The 20,626-nt window shown below is 32.0% G+C and overlaps 1 protein-coding gene across 2 annotated transcripts; it reads right to left on the reverse strand.

The window, feature by feature from the left end:
• Positions 1-3,043: 3,043 nt before the first annotated feature.
• On the reverse strand, positions 3,044-20,537 carry phtm (cytochrome P450 enzyme phantom). Of its 2 annotated transcripts, none has more exons than XM_089596720.1 (8): positions 20,388-20,537; positions 19,302-19,631; positions 6,823-6,971; positions 5,858-6,063; positions 5,476-5,773; positions 4,483-4,635; positions 3,375-3,516; positions 3,044-3,270 (listed from the first exon to the last, which is right to left on the reverse strand). In XM_089596720.1, the coding sequence occupies exons 2-8, from the start codon at positions 19,615-19,617 to the stop codon at positions 3,092-3,094; spliced, it is 1,443 nt and encodes a 480-aa protein (XP_089452846.1). In that variant the 5' UTR covers positions 19,618-19,631; positions 20,388-20,537; the 3' UTR covers positions 3,044-3,091. The 2 variants fall into 2 exon arrangements, with proteins under 2 accessions (XP_089452846.1, XP_089452845.1); XM_089596719.1 differs by having other exon boundaries at positions 3,375-3,549.
• Between the last annotated feature and the right edge of the window lie 89 nt (positions 20,538-20,626).

The following is a 20,626-nucleotide window of genomic DNA, read 5'->3' on the forward strand; positions in this document are numbered from 1 at the left end:
ATAATGAAAAATAAAAAAATTAAAAATTTGACATTTTCCAATAATAATTTGCATTTATATTTTACACCTCACCATTATCCAATTGATACAAAAATGATTGTGCAGTGAAAAATCATTTTATGGCAATAAACTTGCAAACAAAAAGAAGACAATGTCACCGGAGTCGTATTTTCAGGAGAGAAATTTTTATCAGCGAATCGTGGCCTGGTAACGTAAGACGCGTCTACTGTGCAAAAGTTACATAAAAAGCGACAAAAGTCAAGGTCTCTCCGCTGAACCTTTTCTATACACTGCTATCGGCCGAGCTGTTGCACAACAAAACAACTTTTATCGATTACCTGATTATCAATTTTTCCCGCTTGATGACACATTTATTACACGGTCCGATAAAATCTTTCGGAGCAAAGGAAGATCCACCGAGACGTTTTCGGCTGCAACTCGCAGCTCGTCCTCGTTCTCCTCCTCGAATTTAAGTACCGCCTTGGGGAAGAGAGCGAGAGCCTCGAGCGGCTTTCTCTTCCGTTTCGGTGGTGCAGGCGGCCCTGGGACCACTGCTGAATTAAACCCGTACATGCATACACTTATGTGTTACGCGCTTTTCGACGGCCATCAAAGATACATCACGCTCGTACAAGTGAGGTCTTCTCGATGCCCGGCATAATCTCTGTGCTCGAGCTGTTCTGGTACAACCGTTGGATATACTCACTATATTATATTCTCTCGTCACTGTTTATATATATATACGACATATCTGCCGCTTGCACAAAATGTTCACGCGGAAAAGGTGTGTGTTAAATACTGTGGCTTCACCTTTAGTGGCAGTAAAACCCAGCCACTCTGTGTCGGGCGTCCAGGGGTAGGTCCCCCGTAGCGCCCCTAACATGAAATCGGAAGACGTACCGTCAAGGCTGACTTCTAACAGTAAGATAAGAATGGCTACACTCGAGAAGCCAAAATCAGTCAGTCTGACGATAAGAATGAAGTTGTCTAATGAGTCAAAAGCGTGTGGCTGGCATCAAAGAGCCCAAGCACTGTTGACACCGCACTTGATATCGTACATAGCATTTACAAAAGACCAATTCGAGCGAAAGTTAAAATTCTTGCAAAAAAAGGGAGATCAAAGATCATTGGATGGAAGATATGAGATAATAATTCGATGAAGTGATTAGGCTGTCAAAGATTTTGCCTGGATAAAGCATATTAACGACAGTTCGAAGGTCGAGATTGAAGGTGATTTTACAGAGGCTAATAATCACATTGAAGTGAAGGTGTTAAATAAGTATACCACGAAGGAATTGCCAGACTGTCAGGGCGTGGGTAAGAGCCTTCTGGCGTAAGGAAACGGCATCAACGAAGGAAAGGCAAACTGTTGTTGTGGATGTAAAATTTGCAATGAGCAGACAAATGTAACATTTCCGGGGTAAAATTGTGTAGAAGGATCGCGTTTGACCCCCCGCTGGCAGCCCGAGCGGTCAGTCGAGCGAGAAAGGACATCCGAGAAGAAAGCCTCGATCACGCTCCCCAGCAAGCTCCCTTTTTCAGGCTTGGCGAAGCGTATGCGGTATTCGCTTCAGGGCTCGCTGGTTATAAGTGTTTGTCTTGCTCGGCTCCCTTGAATGGTGTATCACGAGGCCTAAATCTAGTCATGAATGCTCGGGTGATCCAAGGCGCCAGACTCGTAAGGACTGACTGGCTATGGCGAAAACTAAAAAGAAAAAAAAAAGAAAAAAAAACCTGTGGTACTGAGTAATATCGGTTACCATGAAATCGTTTACAGGATGAAGGATAGAAAATTTTTAGGAGAATTAACAATACGATCGGGGGAGTCGGGCAAAATAACATGTATCCAAGTTTGGATGTTTTTTGTGGCATGTGAAACGAGTTGGGATAGAGGGAATGATCGGCAATTAAACAATTTAAAAAATTTTTATTTTTGGTAAATCTATATTAGAACATAATAATCACTAATTGGAAATGGTGTCAATATTTTTAAACACCAAAAAAGAAAGCACTAAGCACTGCACCTATTATTTAACGGTAAACGAAAGTGACTAAGATGCGTGAATATCTGTTAAAGTACTCTCATACAAACATTTCTCGGCAGGTCAGAATCTTTGAAAAGACATTGCTTGAAAATGATGCACAATTTTTTTTCAGCTCAAAAAGGACTATGTAAAAAAAAATGTGATTTCGGTCTTTAAAGCTAAAGGAAATAAAATATCCAATTTACGAACTGTCACAAATAGTTATTAATTATGATGTAAAAAAATGTAAAATTCTATTTTTATGTATATTTTTCAATAAAAATCTAATTAAACAATGTATAGATGATACTTTTAAAGAGAAGTTATAATTAAATTTCGGATAATGGGTGAGTGGTGTCGACAAAATTTACTGATCAAGGCCATGTCACCACTTTTTTAAGAATTTAATTGTGTAACCTTCCAATGTATGTCATGTAGGTACCTTACAGCCAAACTGTCTTGCCATCGAGAATCCAAATAAAGCGTGGCATAAGTTCTTGGAGTCACTTAACCAGTGTCCAATGATGAAACTTCATCCTTAGTCATCGGAGCCAAGCATAAAAGCACAGATGTTTATAACTGAAATATAATTTTTAATTGCATTCTGAAAATCAATGACTAGTACTGCTTTAGCTCAATAACTTACTACCAATATGAATATGAGCATATGAGCCTTTGCCTGGATTAGTCCTATGGTCAACGTTCCTTCAAACTTAAAACAATAAATTTTACATGAATGTTAATTTAATTGGGAATTTGAATGTTTATATTTTACAATAAAATACAATTTTTATTCGAAAGACACTCACCGATGATACATTTAAAAAAAATCATTATAAATGAACCATCTTATTTTTCTGTGGTAGAGGGTAAAAACGAAAAAAGGCCAGTAATATTTATGAAACAGTTTTTATTGCAAAAAAGAAATATTTACAAATTTTTCAATAATTGTTTACTGATATCATTTGTCATTTTTATGTGAAAATAAGACAACTTTCATACTAAGTCAGTCCCATGTACTTAACTCTTTTTAGGTATTGCAAATAAATCTCTCGGAATAATAATGCCTATCGTCGTTTTTTAAATACTATTCTTTGAGATTTTGGCACCAAAGTAATACCACATTGTCCTTCCAAGTCTATCGTGTGATCTAATGGAGCTGACAACGAAAACTTCTGCAAAATTCGAGCACTGAAGAGGAACAGCATCATACGGGCTAACTCATCTCCAATGCACATTCTTTTACCTAAATTTAATTTTTATTTTTTTTATTTTTATACAATATACATTATCATACATTAGCAAAAAACAATGGTCAAATAATTTAAAAAAAAATTAAATAAAACTAACCACACTGAAATGGGAAAAAAGCATCTGGTTTTTTAAGACTACCATCTTCGGATATGAATCTTGCTGGTTTGAAAGCGTTTGGGTCAGGCCAATACAAAGGATTCAAATGAATCGCCCATAAAACTGACAAAACCATAGTGCCCTTCGGAATGTCGTAATCTTTAATTTGTGTATCCTTTACAGAAAAAGTATATGAATAAATATTTCAATCAATAATGAAATATTGCAGTACCCAATACTTGAGTAAAATAATTATTGCGTTGACAACTTACAATTCTAATCAATAAACTTTTGAAAGCCTACAAAAGGTCAGTATACTTTTTGGAAATAAAAATTTTATCCAGGCATTTTTTTAAATTTAACCATTATGTGCAAAATTCGACTGACTAAAAAAGTAATTCTATCAAGTAAAATTTATCTTAAATAAGATATTTCATGAAAACTTAACCTATACTATACTTATAAATACGATAAATCAAAAACAAATAGTATTAGGTTCTTCATTTTTTATTAAGTGATAAAAAGCAGTAATTTCTTGAAAAGTTTTTAATTTTAAAAATTTTTAATTTTTGTAAAAAAAACTCATGAAAATGCAAAAGAATTGTGACATTTTTTAAATGAATTGTATGTTTTTTTCTTACTTCACGTTTAATTTTAAAAATATCAAAACTAATAAATTACCAATATTCTCTTACAATATCATACTTGAGAATTTTTTCATTTTATTAAAAAATTTTTTAAAATAAACAGTAAAAGTACTGAACAGTGTCACCATCTCATGTACACATAATGTGTAATACTCGAATTCTCAGAATTAATTTGTCCTATTCCTATTGATTTCACTAGTTTCTTAATTGAAAAAAAAAATTTTTTCTCTGCCTATGACACAATATTATAATTTATTACTCTTAATAATATTTAAAACGTCATTTCTTTTAAGTTTTACTAATTTTTTCAGAAAAAATCAATTTTTATCTTTTCTTGTATTTAAAATTTAATTTATAAAATAAGAGTAATTTCAAAGATGCTTATCGTCAAGATCGATAAATTTATGGATTAAATAAAATTTTACTAATAAATTATTTTTTTAGCAAAATCTTATATTTACTTCAGTAGTTCCATGAGGAATTCCTACGGGTACTACCGTTCTAAGCCGCTGAGATTCCATAATTGCAGCTTCTAAACGTATCAAGGCAACTCTATCTTCCAACACTGGCTCCTTATCACCAACTGCTTTATCGATATCTTCTTGGATTTTAGCCTTGCGAGAAAAGTTTGATATTTATTAATTTATAAATCTTTTTTCGTAAAATTTTCATATCAGGAGAATTTAAGTTTTATACTCAAAAAATTGTATAGTAAATTATTTTTTATGTTTACAAATAGTGGCAGTGACAAAGTGTCTTGGTTATTTTTTAATGTAAAAAAAAAAAAAAAGTAAACATGAGTAGGTTTTAAGTAAAAAAGATTTTTTTTTTTTAATTTCTTCCCAATTTTGTGATCCCCATCGTAAGTTACAACTATTATCGACAAAAAATACATTTTTAATCCATTAATATTAAATGCATTATTTCATTAAAGTTACTTGTTGCTTTTCGTTGAACTACTGTTAATTTCAATGGCAACATCATTAAAGAAAAATTCTTTTTAAAAAAAAATTCACTTACATCAAGTTTTTGTAAAGATAAATCGGTGAAATAAAAAAAAAAAATAAAATAAAATCAATACAAAAATATAAAATACCGTTTTTTTTAAATTATACAATAAATTATTAAACATTAGTACAGCGATCGACACATTAAAATAGGAGCAGTTATGTATGTAAAGTAACTACGAGTTCACGTACCAGTTAAATAAAATTATAGTGTACGGAAAATATTCGAAGCGAGCATCACCTCGAGGAAAAATGCTTATGGGACCGTTTCAAAGGCACTTTCTATAATCTTCAGAAAACATATTTCATTGGACCATCAAAACTCGTTTTTCCTGTCAGTGTGACACGTGAGCGAAAAATTCGTCCGATCGAAATTTCAATGGCCAAAACATGTTTTCCACAATATACATACTCGCATTAAAGAGTACAGTAAGCGCGGACTCTCACCTGCTCATCGGGGAAAGCAGCCATGAAAAGCAGGAACCACCAAATCGTCACCAAAGTCGTATCGACTCCGGCTCCGTACATATCACCCAAAAGGTAAAAGCACTGGGTCTCGGTGAAAGAACCAAGCGGCTCACCGTTTTCTCTACGGCGCTTCATTTCCTCCGCATAAGCTGCCAAAACGCTATTTGTTTCTTTCGGATGTTTTTTATGTTCCTCCAGTATTTTGCGGTAGATCTCGTGCGTTTTTTTTATTCCCTCGGTTAAGCGGCTCATGGTTTTGGCGTAGTGTGGCAGAAACCTTTGTTTAAAGTACAGTAATCTTGTATTACGTCTCATTAAAAAAAATTTTTTTTTTTATTTATTTGATACATTTACCACCAACCTAAGAAATGGCAAAAAGTTTAGTGGGCCTGCTACTCCTATATCCTTAACGCTTTCTTCCTGTACCCATTGCAGCCATTTCCAGTCCTCGTCATCTTCCTCGTATACCTTACCAAACACCAAATGATTCAACAAATTTCCGATGCAATGGTGCAGAATACTATGCGGATCCAAACCATCGACTCCATTTGAACGATCTTCTAATTTCTGTTTGCAAATTAAAAAAAAAAAAAAAAAGTAACACTATTTGTCAGATCCTCCAAAACATATGATTTATTCGAACGTGAGTATGATTATTTTATAGATTTTTAAACACTATAAGTACAATTTTTTTCCTGAATAAAATGAATTTTTTTGCTAGAAACTGTTTTTATTAATTACTGTACACAATACAATACAATACAAGCATTAAAATAAAAAATATTCTGGCAAATAAATGTAATACACTTTAAATATATTAAAATTTAGTGCACAGCACTACAATAAAATATTTAAATAGTTTTCAAACAACTTAAACGTATTTTTTCTAAATTATGTTTTCTTTCACATTGCGATACACTACGCTCTTCATGATGGAAAAAATTTTGCCGTGCACTGTGTTTGAAATAGTAATCAATAAAAATAATTATTTAGTATTAAAAGTATACTATATTTTTAGCAAAAGAAATTGAAAAACATTATGTTAAAAATTTTTGAAGCAACGAGTGAGCAAAAAAGAAATAAATATTTAGTTTAGAGCATCGTTTAGAGAAATGTTTACTGTAAGCTAGCGCAAATTATTGAGTTGGTCATTAAATAAGTCATGAGTGAAAAAAAAATTAAAAAAAAAATATATAAAATATTTTCAAATGCCAGTATTAAATTTTAAAAATATTTCCTCCATAAATCACACGGTTGAACAGATCGATCTATGACAATAAAATGTGATAATTGAATCGAGAAAAATGTACACAAGTTGTTACACACCACGAGAGTTTCTTCGACGGCTATTAAAATTCTTTCTTCGAGCTTGTTGCGCCTGGGGCTGGCGAACCTGGCCATACCAAAGTTTTTCAGGCAGCCAGCCACGAATTTTCTGTGCTCGCGCCATAGCTCTCCCTCAGCAGCGATGATACCTGCAACAACAAACAGAAAAAATAACGTAAAATGAAAATATGCACAAATCATTTTTCCGTAAGAATACCGAGTTTTTCTTCCTCACGAGGTTGGCTGCGTTTTTAATTTAGTCGTAGCGTACAAGCGCACATTTTTCTCGGAGGCATTAGCCTCAGTTGTGTTGTCGCATACGTTTTCCGTCCCTTTCACTCAACGCGATCGTTGTGTACACCAACGTGTGAGCGATGTTAGATATAAGTAACGAGGAAAATCTAAATGACGCATTTGTACGATTCATTGAACTCTTTTCTGGTCAAACGTACCTGTGCACGTGCGCGTGTATGCAAAATTCATTTGATAGTAGAAAAAACAATATTTACAAATTAGAAATTAGAGAGGGTTTTTTGCTTTTTGGGCACAGAGATTTCTGAGATTTTAGTGATATGACAGTTTCTACCTTTAGGAATTAAATGCTGATTGACTGTAGTTTTCTCATTGGCTATTGGCTCATACCAATTTTCAAACAAGTTTCTGTGATTAAAGTAAGCTTAATTCATGTCTCGTTACTTTTGTTTCCCACATTTATCTCTGCAATAAAGATTTTGTTTAAATCGCGTGCTAGTGAAGTTAATAGAGAATACTATATAACAAGTCTCATGCGTTTTTAGTTTTGTATATTAATCTCTTTGTTAAGTGATTTTGATAACTTACTCCGCCAATGGGTTTAAAATGAAGACTCCTTCTGTATGGCATCCCATATAGTATGTTCATACGCGATGACAAAAGGATTCAAACAAAACATATTTCTTTTTTAAGATGTACATAAATTAAATAATGAATAAAAATTTTTATGAAAACTTGTTTGTAACTTGTACATAAATAAATCGAAAAATAGTGAAAATAATTTTAAGAACGTTTAAAAAATGTTTGACGCACGTGAGTTGTCACACAAATTTCGTGACAAAATTACACAAAAATTATGTCAATTAACGTAATAACGATTTTCATGTTTTTCTAGAAAAAATTTTGTAATAAAAATGACATCACCTGCACTGTTAAATCATTCATTCACTTTAAACTGTTGTATTCACTTCCGTTTCATATCCAGAAATTTAATGCATAAAGGGACTCTAGAAGTAAACCATACTAAACCATACATAATAGTGAATTCTATGTACTTTTGTTTATAAAATCTAATTTTCGTAAATATATTTTTACGACAAAATTTTCGTGTTCGCAGTACCTGAACGTTCTTGTTAACAGTAAAACGACGAGTCGTAATGATTGTAGTTACAAAAAAAAATTGGCATGAGAAAAAAGGAAAATCCGAGGTACAAGTCAACGATCGAGCACAAGTAAAGGCTGGGGGAAACCGGGGCAAGAAGAACACCGTAAAAATAGAGAAAAAGTTAAAAGAAAAAGAGTGGCTGGTCGAGCGTGTGCCACTGGTGTATGCAGTTTGTGTGTATGTGTGTGTGTGTGTGTGGTGCGAATGTCTTTGCATAGTGCATTAAGAAAGAGAGACAGAGAAAGAACGAGAGGCGGATAAAAAAAGCGAAAGGATTAACGTCATTCCGTTTAAGTAGGCGCAGCCACTGAACTCGTCGAAGGATAATCCGAGTCCGAGAGAGGATTGAATAAACAATGATCCACATCTCTCTCTCTCTCTTTTTTTGTCTTGAACCTATGCCTACACTTATTAACTACTCGTCGCTTGACAATATGTGCAATGGGTGTAACTATACGTGTACGTTTGGTAAGTTATCGAATCATTATTAACGCCTGCAGTCGCTCTTTTCGAATCGAGAGTGTTGAAAAAAAGTGGTGGCTTTGTGCACCAATGCGATTGTAAGTCTTATTATAATGAGCCAAAAAACGAAGATGCGAGTCAAGGTGACAATGCGCGTCTTTTAAGATTATTAAGAGGTGGTACGTGTTGAAAGTAGCCTTGCGAGCGGTTGTTGGTGTCTTGCAGGAAGATGTTCAGAATTCGTTGCTGATTTGCATTCTCTTACGTAGATACCCAACTGGTAGATCGTCTGACTTTGACACAACCCAGGGTTTGAGGAAATCAATTATGCTAAAAAAAGCATCTTTATGCACATGTAGTGTGTTGTTCATTCAAAATTATACATGTTGCAATCAAAATTAAGCTTTAAGAACTTAAGTGTGAAAACTTAAAAAATTTGGACATTTTATCAAAAGCAATATCTGAAGTTTGCACAAGTGATTTTTAAGAAGTAACCTGCATTATGCACTTGTAGCAAATCCTACATAAGGTTCTGTAGGATCCAACACGACGATTTTTTATATTTATATGAGATTCACAAGCATTAAACCCAAAAATAAATACTCATGTGTTGTTGTCAAATGTTATATTACAGGGACAAAATTATGCCTGATCAACAAATTAAAAGAAAAAGTTATTAATTTTATAGATTGTGTAATGATGATGACTTTGATTAACTATTTCGTTTTTATTCCATTTTGGACGTTGTTAAAATAATACACAACGTCTTTGCAAAAGCTAAAAACAACAATACCATCTTCGTTGGTTTTCAGTCTCGACAGCATGTGTGAAATATCGTATCTTACATGAACTTGCATTTCCATCGCGATTATCGAGCCTGTAATTCACGCAACACTCGTTCGATCATAAATTAATTAACGGACACACCCATTTTACGAACAGGTAGGTCATTAGCGTAACTGTATGCTATTATGAACCAGTAACGTAAATATTATCGGGTGTTAAGTGAATAATTAAAAGAATAAGGAAGGTCAAAAAACTGTTTTCAAAAAAGTACGTCATAATAAGTAAGAGTGCGTTATTTTATTATTAAAAAAAGATAAAATGTATTACTCATCACTTCGTTTTTATAAGTTTCATTATAATTACTGGCTTTAACATTACATTCACTAATATTATTATCAAATATCTAGATTTCTCAATTGAAAATGAATCAGATACATCGATGTAATGAGTTGAATAAAACGATCTTTCATGAGTACACATGATCTGCTAAAAAAAAACCATGTTACATTTAATTTATTGTATCGGAAAATATTATTCATGCAAGTGTGATTCTGATGGTAATAATGAGAACAAACATGTAATTAATTTCATTTTAATTTACATTAAGTGCAGGCGTTATCCACTTTGGTATGTTATCAGCGTCTGGATAATGTTTTGTCTTTGTGACTTCAAATTGTAATTATCCATTATTCAAAAGCACACGTATGGATGTATTGTATCTTTCATAAAAAAATGATTGGTGATCAGAATTCAAAGCTTCTTTAAACAAGTCGCATTCGATACTTTTTTTACTATCTGAAATTTATTCCAAATATTAAATTTAACAGCGCCGAAAACGAAAATCCAACCATTCAGTCAATGTATTTTACTTTTATCACTCAGTGTAAATTTTGCAAAAAGAGCATCAAAAGTGAATTGTGTCAAAAAAAACAAAGATGAGACGAATCGATCAATCAGACAAGTTTTTTTAGGTTGGCAAGTACGCATACGTGTTGGATAAACGTGTGACTTTCCTTTAGCCGATATCAATAATCTCGAGGTCAGAGCTTGACAGCACACACTTCACAATGAACGTGTATAAATAAACTGCGGTATGCAGAGACTAAATGAGATATGCGGGAATGGAAGATTTTTTGGGGATCCATGTACGATGCATGTGGACGTTTTTAAAATAACTAAGATGATTATGCAAGAGCAGATGCACGTGAAACTTTTTATTGCTTATGTCTCAAAAAACAGATTGGGAAATTTTAAATTTTTTTTTAAATAGATATCCTTTTTTTCTTACTCATTTGATCTGTACCTAACTGCATGTATATCGATGTAATAAATTGGTATTGTCAATAAATTTATGGAAACAACTTTTAATCGCTATAAAACTTATTAGTATTAAACATAAAATTTATTAAATCTGTGTATCAAGTGCACACTTAAGTTGATGATGAACATTAATAAGCAAAATGATGATAGTCAATATACAAGTATTTTTTAAGTTTCTTAAACTTGCGTATGAATTTACAAATACGAGTACAAGCACATAAGAATTAATATGCATATCAAGTCTTATGTGTATAAAAAATAAATTCTTATTCTTCATCTGTACAATTATGAAGTTTTGTGCAAAAATATTAAAATTAAGATTGCAGTTCAAAATAAATAGAAAATAAAAACACTTTTATAAATAATTTTTCATTTAGTTAAGTAGCTTTTCACATTAATTAAAATTTACAAAACATAAAACTACATAAGTATTAAGATTCATTTTACAGTTTATGGAATCAGTATATTGAAATTACGTATTTACTTATTAATTTTGCTTGTATAATAATCACTAAAAATTAAAAAATTAAATTTTATATAACAGGTTTCTCGAAACTTGAAAATTAATTTTTATGTAAAAGTTTATAAAAATTAATGTACAAGCTCATCTACTCTTCAACTCACACACTACTTGGAAAATCGTATACAAAAATTAGATTAACAAAGATAAGATTTCGTCACTATTGCTCTCATTTTGCTTTCATAATTAAAATGTGACATAATCTCATTTCGTAAAAGTGCACTCAAATCTTTTAAATCATATTTTTTTTATAAGTCTCTAATCATCTTTACAAAAAGATGTGCGTATGTATATGCAATCTTATCAGCTCGAATAAAAAAATTATTAATGTTTCACATGAATTTGACTACTGACGATCTAAAATATCATAAAAATAATTGGAAGAGATTTGTAGCTTATTACTTTATTGCAATCAAATTAAAACATTTTTTAATTACGCATTACTTTCAAGTATACATAAAAGTACATGGAATGTATATATATATATATATATATATATATACTTTTTATTCTTAACAAGATTAATGATCACTTTTATAAAAGTTGATAGTAATATTATTAAACTTGGTGATACCACATTTACGAAATGAATAAATTGATCCATCAAATGTATATATACCTAAGCAATAATTTAAGAATGGATATAATTTTTTTATGCCTTTGGAGCTTCTTAGTTAATAGCACGATTACGTAAATGTATCAAGCTAAATACTAAGAATACCATTCAGCAAAAATGTTTAGGTGTGACTTTTCTACAATACTATCTAATAGATTTACTAGACCAACTACAAAGAAATGAATACTTCAATTAAAACTGAAAGTTAATTAAAGAATTTTACACAAAAGCAAAGGTTAATTCCAGAATACTACCAGAAAATATTTAAAAAAGGCCCACTGCCGACTGATTAAGCAGCCTTTTTGACTTTCCACAAATGCTTGTGGCTAATATTATATTAAGGTTGACCATGAGCAAAAATCTTATATAGTTACTTAGTAAATTAATTTTTTTTTAAATAAATAAAAACATTAATTTAATCACAAAAAATTTCTAATAATAAACTATCACAAGGTTCCACACTCACAACAATTTTTCAAAATTTTATTTATTGTATTAAAATTTCGAACACTAATTGGCACCAAGTTTTGCATGGATTAAAGTGATACGTTATAAAATTTATATTTTGAATAAGTAGTAAAAAAATAGCAATACATTAAAATTTAGAGAGAGCCACACAGACCATATGGCATAGTTTTCTTGCATACGAATGCATAAATTTTTTTTTAATTTTATTTAAGTTCTAAAGGCATGGAATTTTTTAAGTACATCAATAGTTATACGTTGTATACAGCATCAAAGTATCTAACTAAAATCAACATTGATTTGATCTTTATGAAAAAAAATATAACTATAAGTTAAACTGAGTTCAATTATATTTCATTATATAAGTATTTTTGTGTTTAGCCAAAGAAAAATTTTTATAACTTTGAGGAATTATAATAGATTTTGTTACATAAAATAACATTTTTTTTTGTTTTATTAAAACTACATTGGCAAATATTAAAGGGCATTTCCTTACTTTTGATATAAAGTAAGAACAAATCATTTACTCGCATCGATATTGCCAATGAGATCAAGAGCCATGTCTTCTGATCGGCAACCTGACTGGGAAGTATAATCATTGTGATCGAGTCATCGCGTCTCGCACGCCCTCGCACACTCTTACTTTTTATTGCAGTCGTTGATGCCACGATTCGCGCCTATGTAAAGGCTATCGGCCCGTCCTTGTAAAACTAACTGTAATTCTGTCGCGTTACCAACGCAAAGTATAATGACCAGGACCGGGCAGTCACTTCCTTCAAGGAATGAATCAGGAGGAGATAGAAAGAGAGATACGGCGTGTCCGATGAAAGTAAGAGTCCTTCGCTTAGGTCACCTCGCACTCGGTCACCACACTCTGGTGTTTTTTTGGCGTCTGCTGTCATTGAATTTGAATCCTTTTCTTTCATATCCAGAGTTCGGAATAATGAATACGGTGGATGTGCCGCAAAAAATTGATCAAATCCACGCGCGCGCATATCCTGCATTCACTCGATTTTTATAATGATCGAGCGTGCAGAAAAAATATGGGATTTTTCAGATTTCTTGCGGCTTATCAGATTCCGGCATATGGTTTTGAGTTTATAATCAAGGTGGTGTATATAATTAAAGTTTAAAAAAGATTTTTTGCAAAGAATCGCCGATGGAAGTTTTTAACCGCTAAAGCTTTTTTCCTGTAAAAAAAAAAATTGGCAAGGACAAAAAAGTGTTCTGGCTGTTTCTTTTAAAAATAAATGAAGGTTTGATACTCCGAAAAGTAAAAGTGGAATAATTATGTACAGACACGTTCAACTTTAAAAAAAGAAAATTAATTACTTCGGTATTTTTTACAGTCATTGTGACAGTAGTAATTTGCGTAAAATTTCTTCAAAAATCTTTGACATTTTTTCGAAGGATATTAGAAATTTATTGAAAATTGTACTTTGCGTACATAATGAAAAACAATGAGAAAAACATATTTGTTAAACAATTGAGTAGTAGAAAAAATATAATTTTTTCAGGTGTATAGGAAGATGATTAGACAAAGCATCAGCAGCAGCAGTAATAGAAGGCGATCGAGTTGCTAATGCGTATAGTATATAATCATTCAATTGCAATATCCGCAAGCGTCGCAGTAGCGCAGGTGTGAACTCTTTCTGTTATGCGTGCAAGCAGAATGACCGCCCTCGAACCCGCGGATCCTTACGCAACCGCGCGCACCAACCAGAGTGACGTCTTTGCTGATGCCGATCCCGATCTCCGAGGCGTGCGCACGATCGCCCAAGTGTGCGGCGCATTTCTCTCGCACACGTGCGTGACTATTTTTTATCATCAACTAAACTTATTCTTGGCAAGGAAAACGCAGACATCGGTTTATTTTTTTATTCATTTATTTGTTTGCATGTGTTCCCTTACTCATTGACAAATGAAATCTCGAGTTTTATCATCACTCGTCGTTTTGATCGAAAAACTGTACTTTGTATTTTACGCGAATTTTTATCATCTACTTTTTTAGCATCACTGTAGGAGTAATTATGCATGGGACAGAACGAGAAAAGTGCTTTTATTTTCCTTGGCAGGCATTTTTTGCGGCTCTCTTTTCTACACCGTCAATCATGTGGTTTATTGAAATTTTTTTGTCCAAACTCCACTTACTAGGTCGATGTTTAAAAGCGCGGAAAGCTGTGGAGAAACTAGAGAAACTTGGGAGGAAATTTTTTTCTGTTCGTTGATATAAGAGCGCCAAGAGTATTATTTTATAAACTTTAATCATTTGATGCTGACAACAACATTATTATGTCACAAGCATTGCGCTGTGATTCACGAGTGCACTGTTGATACAATGAAAATGTATTTTATAACGCACATGTTTTAAAACTTTTGCAGATCTTAAAGCTGAACTTTAAGAATGTGGAAAAAATTTCCAGCTAATCCACGGAGACATTTTAAGGTCGTTTGACAAACAATTGGTACATTATGCGATAACAGCATGTTTAACACAATTGAAAATAAAACAGTTGGGTGGGTTTCCAAGTGAAGGAAACACCAATGTTGGTCGTGGATGGAGGGAAGGCAGCGTACTTAGTTCAGGTTCAATGTTACTTTCGCTTTCGGTCTACCGGCTTCTAATAAGTATACATGTGTACCAATACAAGTAAGAATTGATTACTCGCTGATTCCCTAACGACCTCTTGCAGCATAATTAATTAAAATTTTGCATTCAAACTTTTTCCCGCATTACCAATTTTTTTTATTTTATTTGCTCATTACTTGCGCATAATTGAACAAATTTAAAAATACAAATGCAAAAGTGAGTACAATTTTAAAGCAGTTATTTTTTGTATTTCATTATTCGTGTGTATAACAACCCTTATCAATCACTGTACATCGACACTGAAATTGATTCGAGGAACTATATAAAAAAATTTTTATTGTTTTTTTCCACTCCTCAATAAAGTTAAATAAAAACGGAGGGATACACATGACGTTCTGTGACGATAACATTTAAGATTTAAATCTTTAATAATACACAACGTTTTAAAACAGAAACAAAAACTTGGTTTCAAAATTATACTGTGACATTTGTTTCTAAAGTTTTTAAATTCTCTTAACTATTTTACACCGCAACGACAATTAAGCTCATTAATTATGATAACTACAATTACGAATTTCACACAACTTTACTGTTACTCTTTTATGAGGCTCTCAGTTATTCTACAAAAATTTAAATACCTCCTTAAATAATTGTAAAACTCAAATTTTTTAAAAATCTGAATACTCAAAGTGGGTAAAAAATATTTTCAAAGTCATGACAAAGCCAAATTCCGAAGAAAGATTTCAGTGATATTCATAAAATTTTAATTTATAGGGTCTGAATAGTTTTGAAACTCTGAAGATCATCTTGTATGCTTGCATGTAGTATATCTATCGGTTTTTATCAAAATGCGTTTATTTTTATTAAAGAAATAAGTTTTAATCATTTCACGTCACAAAAAGTGCTCAATCCTTTCATTTTTTTTTTTTTTCAATGTTTTTATAACTTCAATACAAAAATTTTTTTAAATATTTAAAATAATTTTGGTAAAATATTGTCTATTACTAGAGATTCACTGCTACTTTACAAACGTATGAAACAATTATTTATTTAACATTATTATTCAACCTATTGAATCCATCTCCACTCAAAACGAATTGGAAAAAATATTCGTCAGGAAAAATTTGAAAAAAAAGAGCACTTCAATCGCTTGGAACGGAAAGGTAGACGAGAGTATACGTAATTCGTAATGCACTCGCTCCGTATTAGATGAACGACCGTGAACCGGGAAAACACAACGCAGTTTTTTTGCGCCGCATGACAGGATATAATGTGCGATCGCGAGAAATTGCATAAAAGCGCTCACGATTTTTAACGCTTGAATGCATGGTTAGAATGGAAAAAACGACAAACCGCGCTCGTTCCATCGAGCACTTAATGTGCGACAATTCGATGATTGTATCTGCCAATTAAGCAAACTCATTTGTTAGCTAATCCAAGCAGTCATCTCATTAATTTTGATTTTACCGTCTTCTGTATGCATAAATATTTCATGCCCCACTTGGTTTTACTGCGCTTCAAAATTCACGTAATCACATGCATTAACGTAATTATGCAAGCCATCATTTTTTTCCTTCGAATCAAAGTTCTGCGCTACATGTTTCCTCAAAGTGAAAATTATGTCGTCAGTCGAATCGGGTGAGCCGGTTGTGAGAATTACAAAACAATTTTTTTTTTTCCAAAAAATCTTTCGGTCCTTTTTATTTATGATATTTTAGTAAATTTAAAAAAGTGTGCAGTTATGTAATAATACATAACATCATAATGAATTAAATGAAAAAACACAAATGGGAAACATAATGTAATTTTAATTTAAATAATGTTCAAGTTAATTTTACAAAAAATTAGTTTCAACAAATGAAATCTGATTCATTTACAAGAATTTTGTATTATTGTGACAAAAATTATAAAAATTTTTATTCAGTAACACTTGAAATGCTTAGTTGACAAATATTTTTTTTTTCAGTGACTCGACTTGACTAGAAATTTTTTTATTTCTCCAAGAAAATAAAACAATGTCCGCACCTCTCGACAAGTAGGTATTTAAAAGAGGCTAAAATAAAATGATAAGATGGTGGTGGAAAAACAAAAAATTAAACAATATACTTAAGAAACTTACACGGATATGCAGCATCAGATGCTGTGGGGAAGTATATCAGAGTATAAATAGAAAGAAAGAAAAAGTAAGGAGAAGAAAAAGAAGAAGACACACACTGGAGCACTGTGCTCGTAGTTGCCACTTTGAGCTCTAATTTACTGGATGGTTATGCAAACGGGTTTGATTATCACTATTTGATGGTTAAATTTAAGAAGGTGGTTTAAGCAAAATTCAAAGAAAGTTTTATTCTTCAACGTCCATATATGTTTAGTTTTTACTTTTAATAAATATACTTCAAGTTATTTATTTTTTACAATTAATTAAAAGCAATTAATAAATAATTTCAATGTGATTACCTCTATGCTCTTCAACTGGGTTAAATATAAATTTTGGGATGTTTTTGCAATTCATAAAATTAGTAAATTAATAAAATTAGTTCTTTTTTGTCAGTTCCAATAAAAATTTCAGTAAATGGATTAAGTGCATCCCATAATTTGTATAATTCAATCAATGATTTTGTGATTGAATAATAAAAACAAATATAGTTTGATAGATTTATTTCTTATCAAATACTTGTTGTTGATTAACCGATGGTTGGTTTTAGTATTCGATGTACTGCCTCATATAGTAATACAAAGTTGCACAAGATACTAAAAAGTGACAGCATCGTGAAATAAAAATTTTTCGAACATTAATTCAACTACCAAAAAAATAATAATCTTAACTGATATCACTTAATTTTGCACAAAAATTACTGGTGTCAAAAAAATCTATAAGTATACATAAAATGCTTATTAATTTTATAATACCGCTGCTGAATTAAGTATAAATAAGAACGATGATTAAATAATTAACTAATGCTAATGTTGGCATATGAATATCTCATCTGGTACTTGAATATTCTGGTACATCTAAAATGAATCGCGATAGCAGAGAAGCTCATCTTATTTGTGCATGAATTAGCACAAATGAAAAATCTAACTGAACAAATATCGTCAGTGAAGATCCTAACGGGTCATCCCAAAATTCTCAGTTTACGATTCTAACCTGTTTTTTTTTTTTTTTTTTTTTTTTTTTTTTTTTTTTTTCTTTCTTTCTTTTTTTTCTTTTCCTATCACCTACAATTCTTTCTATCTTTCGCTTCGAAGACGTTGGTTTTTTTTTTTTTTTTTTTTTCGTATCAACTGTAACCAAGGCTTTAATACGATCCAGCTGGTATTTTTCGTTTAGTAGGTTAGTCGGCCCACCCGGTGCAGACTTCGTTAGAGGAACCGTTACATCCTTTTATGTACACGCGAGCACTAAGAACAAGAAAAAAAGGAGATGAATCGCCCTTTTGTTGTTGGATGCCGGCATGTCCATGCCATTATTGCCCGTTTCGTGAATCAACAGGAGAAGAAGAAGAAGATAAAGGTAGAATGAGAACGGACAGATAGCATATACGAAGTGTATAAAACGAGAGATGAAATATTGATAAAAGCTCGTAGAATCTTATTTACTGGTCTTTTATAGTATACATGTACTTTCATGTATTGTTTGAAAAATATTGGTAAAAAGTTTTAGCACAAAAATCCAGATTTAAAGGGGAATTGGAACAGTAAATTATTTAGTATAATTTTTTTCAGAAAATAATTGACTTTTCTTATGAATAAAATATCAGTCTGATGTTATTTTTTGCTTATTTTTCATCCCGAATGATACAAGTTGAATTATACAGTACATTCTGATAATATTTTACTCGTATTCTACAAATTCATGAAAAATGCAAATTTAACTGTGCGGTTGTAACCAACTTGTGTGAGGAGCATCTTCCACGTAACTCTACTGACTGCTAAAATAAGGCATTATATATGTATGAATAATAAATGACACGTATTGAAAAATTATTTATTTTTTGGAACCATGTATCTTTAATTCCGATCTAATTCAAAAACTGTGCTTCCTACAAATATTTTCTTCGTAATAATAGACTTATAAAAAAATCGAAAATTTTTCTACTTTTATTTTCAGTTCACAAACTATTGATTGCATCACAATCAACTGGAATGTATGAAATAATTTAAATAGAGTGATTTTTAACTTCTTGATCATTGTGAGTAAATGTTAAAAAATGTAGAACTTTCCAAAGAAAAAAAAAATTTTATTTGGGTTATTATTATTTTGGTTACTGGTTAAATTATTATTAAATTATTGGTTACCACTTACCTTGCCCCTTCATAATGCCATGCGTAAGATATAATCGTGCTCTGTCGGTAAAAGTGTCCTTGGCGTAAGCCTGGCGGACAAGCTTTGGATCAGACAGTATGACAGTGAAAATCGAGCCCATCCATAAGCTACTAATATGCCCGTACTTCCATGCGAGTTGGGCTATACTTTCATGTGGGGCTTTTGGATCAATAGATAATAGATTGCCAATTATAGGTAATCCTATGGGCCCCGGTGGTAGCCGTTTTTTTCTACGAGTCACGTAAACGACTAATATTATGAAACTTACAAACAACAAGATGTATAATGTAAACATAGTACTGTCGTTTCCTGAAACAAACAATAGTTACGGGTGATTATAAAAAAAATCACCTAAATATAGGATGTTGCTTATTTATTTTTGTTGTGTAAGATGTATCGTAGGTAAGATATTTATTAACGAAATACTATAAAAAACGTTTGTGTTTTCAGAGCAAGTAATAGTAACATTATTAGATTTAAACAAAAAATTGTCAACAACTCTGTTAAGCACAGAAATTTATTTTAAAATTAATGAACCTTAAAAACGGCCCATAAAAACCTATGAACTTTTTTTCTAATGTGCATATTAATTTCGATAAATTTCATCCATTGTATAATAGTTTTACGAAAAAAATATTTAGATTTCTGTACGCGATAGCTTGATTAAATCTTGGTGGTGTATGTATAACGTATAGTGTAAAGTACAAAGTGTCATTTTTATAAATTTGCGTGAAAAAAGTCCTTTTTTCACCACCTACTATAAAATGATACGATATTATCTAAAAATTGTGTTCTGATCATTGTCAAAATATGACGGAAGATAAAGTTACTCTCAGTCAACATGAGATTGTAAATTCGCACAGGTTATCAAGATCGAGAATCAATTTGCAAAGTAGCGCTCCCATAGCTTGGCATAGGAGTCGCGTGGTCACGTGTACGCTGACTCATCTTCTTGGCGTCGTAGCCACGTACCAACGAAAGCGAAAGTTATTCCTGATGATGCAGCGCTCGCCAGAAGGGTCATACGCGGGGGATTGTCAAGTGACTTTTAGATCGGATACTCACAGTTTCGGTAGCTCCAATGATCGGTGCAGCACTTTCTATTTGCTACTTGCTATTGATTGTAAACGCTCACAATGAAATACCACCGTTTTTACTGTATTTTAGTAAAAAAAATAAAAAATCAGAGTGACATATAAAAAACGTGCTGACCACTTGCCGGGCAGCATTGACTGGTGAAACGATTCCAGCGCTTTCTACGGAGGACACGTACTGGAAGAAACAAAACCGATCGCGGGAGATTC

Source organism: Copidosoma floridanum, unplaced genomic scaffold, assembly GCF_036245765.1.
Source record: "Copidosoma floridanum isolate Cflo_tuat_1 unplaced genomic scaffold, Cflo_Japanese_pri ptg000030l, whole genome shotgun sequence".
Lineage (NCBI taxonomy): Eukaryota > Metazoa > Arthropoda > Insecta > Hymenoptera > Encyrtidae > Copidosoma > Copidosoma floridanum.